The 13,932-nt window shown below is 50.5% G+C and overlaps 1 protein-coding gene across 6 annotated transcripts in view; it reads right to left on the bottom strand.

Annotated features, from left to right (window-relative positions):
• Positions 1-676: 676 nt before the first annotated feature.
• Positions 677-13,932, bottom strand: part of USP35 (ubiquitin specific peptidase 35) — a 71,098-nt gene continuing 57,842 nt past the window's right edge. For 5 of the 6 annotated variants that reach the window (XM_039848139.1, XM_039848143.1, XM_039848140.1 and 2 more), the window contains exons 6-11: positions 12,276-12,434; positions 7,841-8,034; positions 5,627-5,720; positions 4,558-4,664; positions 2,848-4,099; positions 677-1,803 (exon numbers count right to left, since the gene is read on the bottom strand). In XM_039848139.1, the coding sequence (XP_039704073.1) occupies positions 1,636-1,803; positions 2,848-4,099; positions 4,558-4,664; positions 5,627-5,720; positions 7,841-8,034; positions 12,276-12,434 (1,974 nt within the window). In that variant the 3' untranslated portion in view covers positions 677-1,635. Of the gene's footprint in view, positions 1,804-2,581; positions 2,645-2,847; positions 4,100-4,557; positions 4,665-5,626; positions 5,721-7,840; positions 8,035-12,275; positions 12,435-13,932 lie in introns of all 6 variants that reach the window. The other variant, XR_005649708.1, reaches the window with a different exon arrangement.

Below are 13,932 nucleotides of genomic sequence, written 5' to 3'. Positions count from 1 at the left end.
CAGAACCTGCAGTCCTTATGTGCAAACTGTAGTAACATCTGCCAATTCAGCTTTCTTAGAAGGCAGCCTGGACTGGGACTCAGTTTCTGACAGACTATGGGCCCACTTTTGCTAGTCCCTAAGGTCTGACATTTAAGGGTCTATGATATTTGGGCCAAATTTTAACTCCTCTACCTACAGTGCAGGCAGCCTGTGAAGCCCAGCCCTGGAGGAAGGCCCTGCTTCCCAGCCTTCCTCCTGGCCTGTGCCCACGTCCAGGAGAGGCCGCCCAGCCCTAGGTTCTCAGGAGGAGGAATGTGGTATCAGCAGTAGCTATTTCTGGGCAGTCCAGAGTTCTTGGGATCTGAAAACCTCTCAGGTATTGGGCTCCAGCCCCACCTGATAGGTGAGTCCCCTAACAGCATCCCAGTGGGCAGCCCCCAGCCTATATACCCACCCCTCCAGAGGCAAAGGGCTCCACTGCTTCTCAGAATAATGAGAGCATGCTTCCTTCCCTCTGCCAGCACCTGCCTCTGGGTAATGTCTCCACCTTTAGTCCTAGGTCCTGACCTTAATTTACAGAGCACTTCAGTGTAGGGTGCTTCCACCTTACCTGATGTACCCTCCTTACTGCCTAGGCACACCAAGAAACCAAGCATACAGCAGACATCACAGCCACTAAAGTGAGAAGAACATCTTTAACGGTTTCAGCAAATCTATTTTTATTCCCGTTTGAGACCCCAGGTCTCTTCTCTCCATTTAAAGGGGTACAGCAGTGTCAGGGCCTGAGGTCAGTGTCTACTCCTTCACTGGACCATCCCCGCCAGCTCCCGGGCCACTGCTCTAATGCCCACTGAGGAGCTGAGCCAGCCAGCTTTCCCCAGGACGGACAACAGCTTCATGAGAAACACACATATCTTCAGTAAAATAAGGATTTTTCCATCTTAACCAGAAGGGGGATGCAAACGGCGGCATCCCAGGCACTGAGGCAGGCTAGGGGAGAGGGGGTTAAGGGTCTCCCACTGCGAGAGGGGCTGTCCTCACCTCTATGCATGTTGCTTGGTGTGGGGGCAGGCAGTCTCTGATCCTGTGCCAGGCTGCTTCTCTCAAAAACAGTACAAACAGTGCAGGCACCCACACATTACCCCCAAAACCCCCTCAGAGAAACAAGAAAGTAGCCAGAGCTGAGCCCCCTCTTCTTTGTGCAAGGACTTGGAGCCTGCTCTGCTTTTTATACTATACAGCAATAGGATTGTCTAAAAGAAGCTGGAAGGGAAATGCTACTTGATGGAAAAACGCCAGCGCTGTGAAGTTCAGCCCTGTTGGTACTCGGGGGTCGGGGGACAAGACTTGAGTGTGCATCTAAACTGCTTCAAGTTGCCCAGGACACTTGGGTGTAGAATCCTATTGGGGCTGATCCCAGTGTCAGGGCCTGCGGCCCAGTCTAAGAGGCTTGGGTCTCACCTCTGACTCTCCGGGTACCCTTCAGGCTGAGGACCAGAAGCCCCAGAAGCCCCCTCCCCGCCTTTCTTGCCCTTGGAAGGGCCTGCCTTCAGGACTGGACCGGCCCCTACCCAGCTCCCAGAAGAAAGGAGTCGAGGCCCTCCTGAGGTTTGCTGTGGCACCACCAAAGGTAGGAGCAGGGAAGGGCTCACATTAGAAGACCAGTCTGTGGAAGTCTCCGCCACTGCCACCTGCAGGGTTGCAGCCCCCAGGAGAGCCTTCGTCTTCATCTTTGTCTTCGTCGAAGCCCTTCCCCCAATGTGGAGATGCTGGGAGTGCAGAGATGTAGGCCGCCCTGCTCCGTGCCTCCTTCTCCTGCTCCTGGGAACACAGATGCAGGTGGGAAGGAAGCTTAAAATTCAGGCTCTGGGGCGAGAGTCCTCCCTTCACTCCCTCCCACAATGCCATCCAGCTCAGCGCAGCACTTCTGAGTGTCTCAGGTCCCCAGGGCCAGGCACGGAGGAGCCACAGCTTCTGCCCTGGAGGCAGTCCAGCTCAGTGAGAGGACAGGTAGGATGGACCCATCCTTACATCCTATATCTAAGCTTCAAAATCATTCTTCCTCCTCCTTCCAATAACCCAGCCCCTTGGAAGAAAGGAACTCATTCATACTAGACTAGCTGATATGGTACCAGGATGCCCAGGGACTTGAAGGGCCACGTCACACCACACAGGGACCTTTCTTCAGGCTTCCTGATGCAGCTGTCCAGCTCACGGCCTCTGAAGGCCCTAGGAATGGACTTGCCTGTGAGAAAGCGCCTCCCACTGCTAAACTGAGGCCGGCCTCCAGACTTTTTGCCACAGGCCCTGACTCTGCCTGGACAACCTGGCAGAGATGTACAGGCAGGCCTGGTGTCTCCACCCCAGGTGCCACCTTCCCCACAAAAACACCAACTCCAGCTGCTGCTGTCCATAGGTCCCGGTGTGGCTACTCTGGGTGTTTGTGGCCACTACCCCTCCCATTGGTTAGAGCCCTTGCTGTTCAAGTTAGTTACTAAGTATTTTGACACCCCTGACACTGGAGAGTAGAGTCAAAGGCACAGTGACAGAGGAGGTTCTCTGGGCAGGGTGGTCCCCTGATGCCCCAGAGGCACTCTACCTGTTCACATTCGACTCTTCACTCACAGAACCCCATGCTGCTCCTTCAGCACACCTATGAAAACTGGATAAATAACTAGTCAGTGTCTGTTCCTCTGAAGTAAGGGGTTGTATCTGTCTGGTCTACCAAAATACGCCAGCACAAAGTGGACAAAAGGAAAAAATAGAGAGACTTGAGAGGAGCGATAATGTTCCTGAGCAAGAGGCGGCACTAGGAAGCCCCTCCACCCAGAAGCTCCAATCAGAGGTCCCAACAGCTCTGCTCACCTGCAGGAAAAGGATGTTGTCTTTGGAAATGGCTTCCATCAAGTCTTTGTGGAGGGTGGGCTCTGTCTGGACTCTGGGGGAGCCCAGCTCAGCCTCGGGTCCCTCCCCGGGCCGCTGCCGGTAGAAGAGCACATAGGCCGTGTCCTTGGGGAAGAAGGAGGTGACATTGCTGACAGACTCAAAGGAGGAGAAGGACACCCGAGTATCGTTGAACAGGTACCACTGGTGCTCGGGCTCGGGCCTGTCGGCAGCTCCCAGGGAAGGGGCGGGGCGGGCGGCGCCCTCGCGAGCATAGCAGTAGTAGTGACCGCTTTCTGAGGACACTCCGGAGTGCACCACGACACTGCAGAGGTCGTAGGCCTGACCTAGGCCTCCGGCTAGTGGCAGGCGGAGCAGCAGGGGGATGGCGACGTCGTCCAGGATCTTGCGGCGCCGCATGGTACGCAGATCGAAGGAGAAGCGCAGCAGGGTCAGGATGAGGTAGCGCGGGCCGTGGCTCAGCTCCACCACCTTCTCCGCCTCCTGCAGTGAGGCACATGATTCACAGTAGTAGCAGTTCTCTGCCATCAGCCTCTCAGGGGACAGGAAGTAGTTGACCAGGTCCAGGACGGAGCGGGAGCCCTCCCCAGAGGGGGCGGTGGCCCTGTGGGTCCCTGGACCCAGGCTATCTTCCTCCTTCTCCTTGTTGGCCTCTTCCTCCTCCTTGGCCTCCTTCTCAACCTCCTTCTCCTTCTCGGCCTTCTCTCCTTCCTCCACTTCCTTCTCCTCCTCCTCCTTTCGCACTTCCTCCTCCTCTGCTCTCTCCTCCTTCACTTCTTCATCTTTCTCCACCTTCTCCTGACTGCTTTGCCTCCCAGGTCCCTGGGGACCCAGGCCTTCAATGTCCAGGACAGTGGGGGGGGCATCCCCTGTGATACAGTGTTTTCTCTGCCTCCTATTTGGGACGTGGGCTTGGGACGGTGTTGGGGAGTCCCGGGCTCCGATGCCCTCCACCGGGAGCATCACTGAGCCTAGGCGGCGGCGGCGATAGCGCTCGGGTGGCGGAAAGGCCAGAGAGAGGTCCGTGAAGGCCTCCTCCCTGGAAGAGACGTTGAGGCAGCGCAGACAGCATATCCGAGTCACAATCTTGCCTCCGAACATCTTCTCCACAGAGGTTGAACTTGGGCCAGGGGGCTCCTCAGGTGGGGATGGCGAGCTGGACTGCTTGAGCTTTTGGCAGATCCTTGTCCCCGTTTTCTCCTCTTCATGCAGCCTGGCGCAAGGAGCACAGGATCTTCGTACATATACATGGATCCAGTGCGCCATCTACCTTACTCAGCTGGCCCCGCAGTTAGACACATACGCATGCAGGAGTACGCACAGGGAATATGCAGATGTTTGCAAAATGGCACCCGTGCACATGCACTGACAAGCCAGGCACACAAACCTGCTACGTACATATCTACGTGCACATGCCTCCAGAACTGGGATGAAGACACACACGTGCACTCTGACAAGCATAGCACGATATGTATACACACACTTAACCCTCCCGGGTCACGGTTCAGGTCAGCACCTCCTAAACTTCCCTCACATTCAGCCCCTGCCCCCACGCTCATGGCACCCATCTTCTCAGAGTCTTCCTCAAATACAGTGCAGCACTCCCATTTCTAGGAAGAGGCAAAACAGCCTGGAGGGATGGGGCTGTCCCTTAGGCCTGGCCTCCCTTACCGATCCAGCAGGTACTTCAGGTACTCCGAGCAGTCCTGCTGGGTGCCGGGGCTGAACCAGGGTGTCCAGGATGCAGAGAGAAAGTTCTCTGGAGAAATGGCAGGCCGCTAGGTCGAAGGTAGGTGAAAGGCAGGGTCAGGACCAAAAGACCACTCATAAACCATCTCTGCAGCATGCTAGGCCTGAAGGTCTAGCTGGGGACTCTGTGCCCCAAACTTCCCAGCCTCCTCACTAAAGTCCTGCCTCCTCTTAGTCATCCCTGAGCCATCCTGTCTCACCAAGCTCACACATCCTATGAGCAAGGCATCGGGTTCACAGATATAAACAATCCTCTAGGCATTTGTTCTTCCCTGACACACCTCATACTTTCTCTCCAGACCCTTGCTCATTGCCATTCCCTCTGCCTAACACATCCTTCTTCTCTGTCAAAAGCTTAGCTATAGAGTTCAAGTCCCAGATGCACCTGTTCCATGATGTCACCTGTTCTGTTATATCTTCCCAATGTCCCCTCCCCCATCATAATCAAGCTCTCCCTCCCTTGCATGGCACAACACACTGCACTGCCCTCTGTTCAAGCACTGTAATTGTTATCTGCACTTTGTCCTCCCCACCAGATTGTAAGCTCCACAAGGGCAGGGACTGTTGCTTACTCATCTCCATGCCTCCACATGGGGCCTTGCAGAATACTTGGCCAAGGACTACAGGTTCCATAAGGGCAGAGACAGTGGACAAAACAAACACAGCCCTTAGGATGCCTGGCAATGTGAGTGCTCAAAAATGACAGCAGATGAACAAAGCAATACCTAATGCAACAGACTGAACTAATCAGAGAATGCACTGATGGGCAGCACAGAAGAGAGCTTAAGGAGGCACCCCCTCTCCTGCCGGGTAAGGGTGCTGAATCAGCCCCACGGGCTTTGGCCATGAACCTAAGCCAGCCTGGACTGGAGCTCAAGAATTTATACCAGGAAGTGGGGGCTTATAGCCAGATGCAGGCAGGTTCTGGGGAAGGGAAAGGTGTCAGATCAGAGCCTCCTCTCTACGATGCCCCAATTCCCCCTGCACTCACCTGGCTATGCTCCAGGAAGGCAAAGAGCCACTGCAGTTTGGTCATCAAGGGCTGTGAGTTGTTCTCAGTCAAACGGAGCACACAGTGCCTGAAGCTTCAAAACAAAGCAGGAGCACCAGGGTAAGCCAAGGGCACCCAAGGAGCTTCTATTCACCCATACCACAGGTGACCCAGAGCCTCTGGGCTAAAGGCAGAACAGACACTTGTAGCTCAAGTTTGGACCCAAGACTGGGAAGGAGGAGTAAGTGAACAACTGGGCATAGACGATGAGGTGACCCCTGATGTCCCTTCCACTTCTGACAGCCCATGACACCAAGATTTGATGATTTGAATGTCCTAGGCCCTATGGTCAAAAATTCTAAGGCTGGAACTCTGTGGCATGCTGCCGAATCCATGCCAATATTACCAGCACTCACACCCTTTGCCCTACTTCCCCAGGAAATAGTGTTCAGACCCACTCAGAGCAACAGGCCTTAATCCAACCTCAGCCTTCCAAGTCCGCTCTTATAGCCCCTTCTCAGGGCCAAAGCCACTGCCCCTAGGACCACCCCATGCTGTTCTGCTGCCTTCAAATGAGGGAGGCGGGTCAATGTGAGGAATATGCTCAAAGAAAAGGACCCTGAGGTGGTACACTGGCTCCCAATGATAGGGGTCTGGTCCTACGGAAGATAGGAAGGAGCCCCTCCTGAAACCCACATTCCCTGGAACAGAGATTCCAATAACCCAGCTTAGCTCCTGTTCTCACAAGCAGCTCCAGGCAGATAGGTGGACTTTCCTAAAATCTCAAAGGTCTACAAACCCCTAGCATCTCACCTCAGCATGCCATGTACCTCTTGCTAAGCAGCCCCAAGAGTGGCACTTGTGGCAGCCAGCCTCGATTCACAGCTTAGCCTCTCAGAGGCACCTCCAAGCCCAGCACAGGCAGCATCTGTACTTGGTCTGCATCACAGACCCTTCCAAAAGGCTTCAGAACCAACATACATAGTGGCAGCTTCAGACCATAACAGAGCACCACCCAATCGGCTCCACAAACGACATACCCAAAGGATGAACTCAGCAGGCACCAGAACCTGCCAAAGCAAATCCTGCTCTATGGAGTCAGCCCCTGCACCACAGCTTGTCCACTGTAGTCACAGCCATTCCTCACAGCCAGTTAGCTTGAAGGTCAATCCCTCACACTGACATGCTGACAGCAATCAAGGTTCAACTACAACAGGTGGGCACACACAACCCACACAAGGAACATTACTGAAAAACTCAGCACAGGTGACCAGAAAGACTATGCATCTGGGCTCCACAGGACACCTACTACACAAGGCCACTCTGCCAAGACCAGGAGATGTAGCAGACTTACCTAATACATAGACACGAACACAGAGAGTCAGCCAAAATGAGGAAACAAAGAAACATGTCCCAAAAGAAAGAACGAACAAAACTCCAGAAAAAGAACTAAACAAAATGGAGACAAGCAATCTTATAGGGATGCTCAATGAACTTAGAGGAATAGATGAACTCACTGAGAATTTTAACAAAGATATAGGAAACATGAAGATAGAAAACATAAAAAAGAACCAGTCAGAAATGAAGACTACAAGAACTGAAATGAAGAATACAAGAGAGGGAATCAACAGGAGATTAGATGAAGCAGAGAATCGAATCAGCAATTTGGAAGACAAGGGAGTGGAAAATACCCAAGTAGGACAGCAAAAAGAAAGAAAACTCAAAAAAAGTGAGGATACTTTAAAGGACCTCTGGGACAACATTAAGCAAAACAACATTCATATCACAGGGGCACCAGAAAGAGAAGAGAGAGAACAAGGGGTTGAGAACCTATTTGAAGAAATAATGGTGGAAAACTTCCCTAACCTGGCAAAGGAAACAGACATACAAGTCCAGGAAGCACAGTCCCAAACAAAATGAACCCAAAGAGGCCCACACCAAGACACATCATAATTAAAATTCCAAAGGTTAAAGACAAAGAATCTTAAAAGCAGCAAGAGAAAAGCAATCAGTTACCTACAAAGGACGTTCGCATTAGACTGTCAGCTAATTTCTCAAAAGAAACTTTGTAGGCCAGAAGAGATTGGCATGAAATACTCAAACTGACAAAAATTAAGGACCTACAAGCGAGATTACTCTACCCACCCTCACATGCCAGGGAGCCCAAAGGAAAGAAGCAGGGGGGCAGACAGAGAATTCAAAACCAGCACCTACTCAGAAGCCATGAACAAGGCCTGAAGGATGCTGTTCACATAGCACGTGTTGCCCAGATTGATTAAACCAATCTTGCCCGTGTCTGACTTGGCCATGAGCCGGGGGTAGAAGCCAGCCAGCTCACTCTTCTGTGAGGTCCAGGCATCCTGCCCCAGCAGTTGCTTGATGCGGTCCTCATTGGGAACATGGAGATCCTGAGGTAGGAACAAGCCAGCAAGAGAATGAGCACCAAGGTCAGCTCTAAAAATATCACCTCCTCTGGGAAGCCTTCTTGGACTACGGCCTACCTCACACCCACCCAAGCACACTACCCCACAAATGTTCTAGAGATGTGTATGAATAGGCTCCTGCTTTCAAGCTTACTGTAGTTTCTCATCTTGACATGTGGGCCTTCTACATGATCTTTCATGCCACAACTGCCTTAAGAAGGTGGTGAAATCCCCCATTTGATAGATGAAAAAACTAAGACTCAGATCAAGAATTTTCCACGGACATACAAATAGTAAGCAAAGAATCTGTACATTCTTAAAAGAGCCCAGGCTATGACAGGCTGAGCAATGACAACAATGGCCCACAGGCCAGATCCAGCAGATCTCAACCTTAGTCCTGACTTTTGTCCTCACTAGCTATCTGGCCATGGTCAGTGAGCCTCTCTGACTCAGTCAGTTAACCTCCCTAGACCTCAGTTTCCTCATTTGTCACATGAGGACACTCCTACCTGATATCAGTTTGGCACTCTATACTTGCACGGTGCTTGCACACAATGATGCTCCTGCTTCACCTTCTACTTTTAGGTTTGCAGAGTCAGCTTTTTTAAATTAGTCACCACCCTGGAATTTGATCCCACAGTCAGGACAGTGGGAGGATCCCAGGGGTCTGAGGTAAGGGTCTTTGGTCACAGGCTCAGGGATTAGCAAGTTTTCTCACTCATTATCCTTTTTCACATTAAACAGCTGCACCTAAAAGAATATTACCAAGCACTAGTTCCAATTATGATCTATTTTAAAGAAAAACACCTAAGCATAATATAGAAGTACTTGGTAGATTTAAGTAATAGTCATAACCGTTCCTCTAGCCCTGCTTTCATTTCCAGATCCTGAGCGCAGTCCCTAGATTTGTCCAAGGCTCCAGAGCTTCAAACCAGCTCTGGAAACACTGAAAGCACCCATCTCCCCAGTGCACATCCTCCAGCCACTGTGGAAGGTCTGGCTCAAGCAGTGGTTTAACACTTCTGCCCATTCATTTTCCCAGGGTCATTTATCAAATTATTTATCAGATTAGTCAGTTCTCACAGATAAAAAATGTAGGCGCTTCCAGAAACAAGGTAAGAAGATACAGGCTCAGTATCATCTCTTTTTTCTTCCTGTTACCCGCTATCCAATCCCCACTCCACACACATGAATAAATAGGGACAAAAAAGCAGACTGAGCCCCACGCATGCACCCATCTGCACACAGAAAATGCAAAAATATCCACACTAAAAATAAAAAAAACATTTTCCCAAGGAAGGTAACTTTATCCTCTTAGGAAAATAAAAACAAGAACTTTCATATCACTCGCAAGCTCCTAATGTTACTGGAAATTTACAAACAATGGCTCCCTTAGCAAAGACCACAGCTCCAGAGACACTGCCGTAACCTGGTACAACTGCCTACTTAACAAACTTTCCAGAATTTATAAAAGAGCCTGTGTATGAAGAAAGATGGACTCATAGAATACATGTGAAAGAATTTTATAAACGAAATCCTGCAGAAAATTTGCTGTCTTGCCCCTCAAACTGGCTTAAACCAAGGTGTAGTCAAAGCCATAGGACAAAAGTAGCACACCTTCCTGGAGCTGTGTTCTCTAACAGTCAAGGAAGAAACATATGTTTATATTAAAACAAATGTAATTATGAGGTATATACTTAAGTCATTGAGATAAAATGAGATTTTAGAGAAACTCTGGCTACTTGGGGTAAGTCCCCTCCTCTGACGGCAAGTACTTTGGCAGAAAATTTGAGAAGCCCAAATCTGCTCGATTAAGCAGAGTCGCTTAGGCTGGTTTTCAAGGCCCTCTGACTGATCTTACTGATCTCCACTCCGCTCCACCAACACATTCAGCCAAACTGGACTTGCACATTCTCACCCCCTACGCCTTTCTCTCTGTCGATCCCCATCCCTCAAGGTCCAACCCCTATCCTCTCTCTAGAAGGCTTTCCAGGATCTTCTCAAATGGGGTCCCCACACTATCTATACCTTTCTTATAAAGCATAACTCTCTGCACCTAGTGGTACAGGTATCGGCAGAATCACCTTGCCCCCTGAATCAGACCATAGTCCCTCGTGTGCAAAGCCGGGGCCTCACTCAGCATGGTTTTCCCTCCAAGCTCAGTGCTGGGCCATGCTCCCTCCTCCTGGTCCACATCTCCATGATAGCATTCTTCACACTACAGTCATGTTCACTCACTCATTTACTGGGCACAGAGATCAAAAAACGACACAGTCCCCTGCCCACCTGAAGCTCACAATCCAGCAGGAAACACTAACAGTCACCTCCAGTAAGTGGAAGTCCTGCGTCTTCTGCTCATCCCCCTCCAGTGACAGGGAGCTCAAAACCTAGCAAGGCAGCCCCTTACAGGTAAGCTCTATTGAAAATCTCCCTCATGTTAAGTCGGAAGAACTGAGAAGATCCAAGTAAACGGCAGAGGTTTCATTTGTTGTATCTACCTACTGTCACAGTACATTGTTCCCTTGTATGTTTTATCATTTTTGTATTATAAACTCATCTTCAGTAGAATCTCATCTTTGTGACTCGAAAGTAGTTTCGTTTCCATTTCAACTAGGCAATCATGGGTATTACAAGTTTATGACTACGTTTAACGTTAGTATCTGAGCTTAGGGGTCCCATAACACCAAAGATGGTGTGAATTTGAACCCTTAAACCAATATGAGAGCAGGCCACTGACTGCAAATTTCTTTTTTTCCAATCCACAGCCCAGACCAAGCCAGAAAAGTTTCCTTGATATCTGTTTAGGACCATGTTTATATTTTTTCTAGATCAACTCTAACAGTAAAGCTAACAGTAAAGCCTTTCTTGGGTCCTGGCTTATGTGGGCCTCTTAGTGCTAACTCCTTACGAGGGGCAGGCACTATGCCTCATCTCTTGTCCCCATCAGCTCAAGCCCCTTAGTGACTGAGGCCAGCTATCTCACCCACCCTCCCTCCCCATCCCAGGGAAAAAGAGCAGCATCTCTCACTTACCGTTCTGGAACTCAGTTTTCTCTTCCTTTTTGGCCCCTGGGGATTCCCCCTTACTTTCTTGCCAGTTCAGCTATGTACTTAAAAAGACGTTTGTTATATTTTAACAAGCATTTCTAAGTGTTTTGTAGTGGGATACTTTTCAGGTTATCTATCTGCTGTGCTACGAAAATGGAAGTCAGACGAGAGGTTCTGAACGGGCCACCACCTACCTAGGTATTTTCCACCCATGCTTGAGCCTGCCCTCTGTACCAGGCAATCCAGTCCTGGCTGTGTCTCTCACTATCTCTATGACTTTGTACAAGTAACCAAACCTCTCCAAACCTCATTTTCCTCATCTATGAAACTGAAATGACAATAGTATCTCCTTGGCAGGTTTTTTGTGAGCATTGGCAGAGAAAATACATGGGAAAACACTGTCAGATGAGGTACATCGACAGTTGTTAGTTATTGTCCCAGCAATCCAGCCAGTCTAGTTCAGAAGCCCTTTCCTCTTGCAGCCTCCTCCTCCGACTGGGGATCTTTCCCTCCTCTGGTTCTTCACTGCTCCCAGCTGACCTTCACAGTTGTTTCATTAGCTTCTTAAATCAGTTACTTTTATACAAGTTTGTCAGCCCCCCAGGCTGAAAACTCCTCAGTGGAGGTAACTCATGCCTCTGTCCCCAATTCCTAGCCTGGGCCTGGCACAGAGTAGGGTGACAATAAAGTCATGTGAACAATTGCAAACAATCCCTGCTCTACAGTGCTCATCATCTGGTGGGAGAGACAGGCACAAAGTCAATGACAACATGTAACGGAGGAATGCCCCAGGGCTGTGAGAGCCCAGAAAGACCCTGACCCAGCCTGGTGGAGGCAGGAAGATTTGAGAGTTATCAGAGAAGGCTTCCTGAAGGAGGTAACAATTGAGCAGAACTTTAAAGGATATGTAGGAGTAATTCAGGCAGAACACGAAGAGGATTTACAGTTAGAGAGAACGGCATATGCAGAGGCTCAGAGCAATCATGAGAGGATGACCCATCTGGGCAATGGCAGGTGGCTCAGTGTGCCTGAAGCACAGGATGGGCCAAGGGAGGTAATGGGAGACAGCCAGGGACCAAATAATGGGGCCGTCACCAACTTGCAGCATGGCCCTAAACAAAGCCCACATCGACACCCTTGTCAGAGTGGGGCAAGGGAGCATGGGGAATTGTCACTCACCTTAATGGCTTCCATGATGGGCTCATACAGGTCTGGGAAGCCTGGGAACCGGAACACCATGCAGTGGACCAGCTCTGCCAGCTGCTCCAGGCAACTGGCCCCCGAGTTTGAGTCCTCCTTGAGCAGAGAGGCCACCATGGGGGGAATGTGAGGGAGGAGCTGTGAGAGCAGAGGGGTTAGGCTTAGCACTGGTTTACCCACCTGAGACATGGCATAGTGGTCACTGCTGAACACATCCAGAGCTCCCTGCGGCAGGAGGTTTGCTAACCTGACCACTTCCTCTTTACCCACATGGGGCTCTGAGCTCTGCAGGCAGGTGACTCCCCTTATAAATCTGTGACCTTGGACGCCCTGCCTCAATCTCTTCACCTATAACATGAGATCAATAACTCTCTCCTCACAATTGAAGAGAGGCCTGAGCTCAAGCCCCAGCTGTTAAGCCTCAGCCAGTTGACCTGCCTGAAGGCCCGAGTGACCAGGGCTTCTCTGCCCATCCAGGAGTGATGCTGGGGCCATGATATGGCCAGCTGGTGGCCAGCCCTGATGGAGCATGAGCTGCCACCTCTGGGGGCAAACACCATCATTCTTTCACCAAATACACATGTCAAGCACTTCATCTTCACAATGGTGATTATTATCTCCATTTCCTAGATGAAGACATTGAAGTTAGAGAGGTTATAAAATCGGCCAAGAATTTCAGCATGGGTTGTGGGAGCTGGTGTCTGAACCAGGTCTCTCTGAATCCAAAGCCCATTTCTTTCCTCTGTGCTACAGGCTGTTAACTTTCAAACCCATGAGGTTCTACACCAGAATGTCCCAGGGGACAGTAAGGCTACAGGGAGCAAGGGAGCAAGGGAGCAGGGGAGCAGGGGAGCCCAAAAAAAGGATGGGGGGAGAAACCCCTCCCCTCCAAAAAAAACTATCTGTCAAGTCCCTAGTATGTGGAAGGCTCTTAACAAATATTACCTCATCTGACCCTCCCACCATCCTATGGTTTACCGCTGTCCAGGCTCTGAGAGGTAAGTTTTCGGCCCAAGGTCACCAAATCCAGCAGACAGCAGAGCTGGGACTCAACTCGCAAGTATCCCAATCCCTGGTTCTGTGCTTTTCCCACTGCAGCAAATAGGGAACCAGGGGCCATAAGAATCTAGGCCCCAACTGCAGGTCCTCGGAAGGCAGGCAGGGGAAGGTGGCCCCCAAGGGCCACAGGCTATCCTTCCCAAGGGAGGGCCCAGAAGCCCGCAGAAATGGCCCTGAGCTGCAGCCCAGGCCACCAAAGTGCTGGCAGGCAGCAGGGTACAGAAAGGGCACTGGGTCGAGAGTCACACCAACTTGGCTAGAATCCTCCCTGTACTGCTTACTAGCTATGTGTATGTGTCCAGGACAAGTGACTTAACCTCCCTACACTGCAGTTTGCTCAAGTTTGAAAAATATCAAAGTTTGCAGTTTGAAAAATAGAGAAAATGGCAGAACCTCTTTCTTAGGGCTTCTCCGGGAATTAAATAAATGAAAATATGTCCTGCCTTAGCACTATGACTGGCACACAGCTGGTACCCAGGGAACATTAGCTGTCATCATTCTAGACCTGTCATTCAATTATGGGCCCACGGGGAAGCCATACAAATTCTCTGGCCTCAGCTTCCTATCTGTAAGTTGG

This window comes from Pteropus medius, unplaced genomic scaffold (assembly GCF_902729225.1).
Source record: "Pteropus medius unplaced genomic scaffold, Ma_sr-lr_union100, whole genome shotgun sequence".
Classification (NCBI taxonomy): domain Eukaryota; kingdom Metazoa; phylum Chordata; class Mammalia; order Chiroptera; family Pteropodidae; genus Pteropus; species Pteropus medius.
This window is presented reverse-complemented; position numbering and strand designations above follow the sequence as displayed.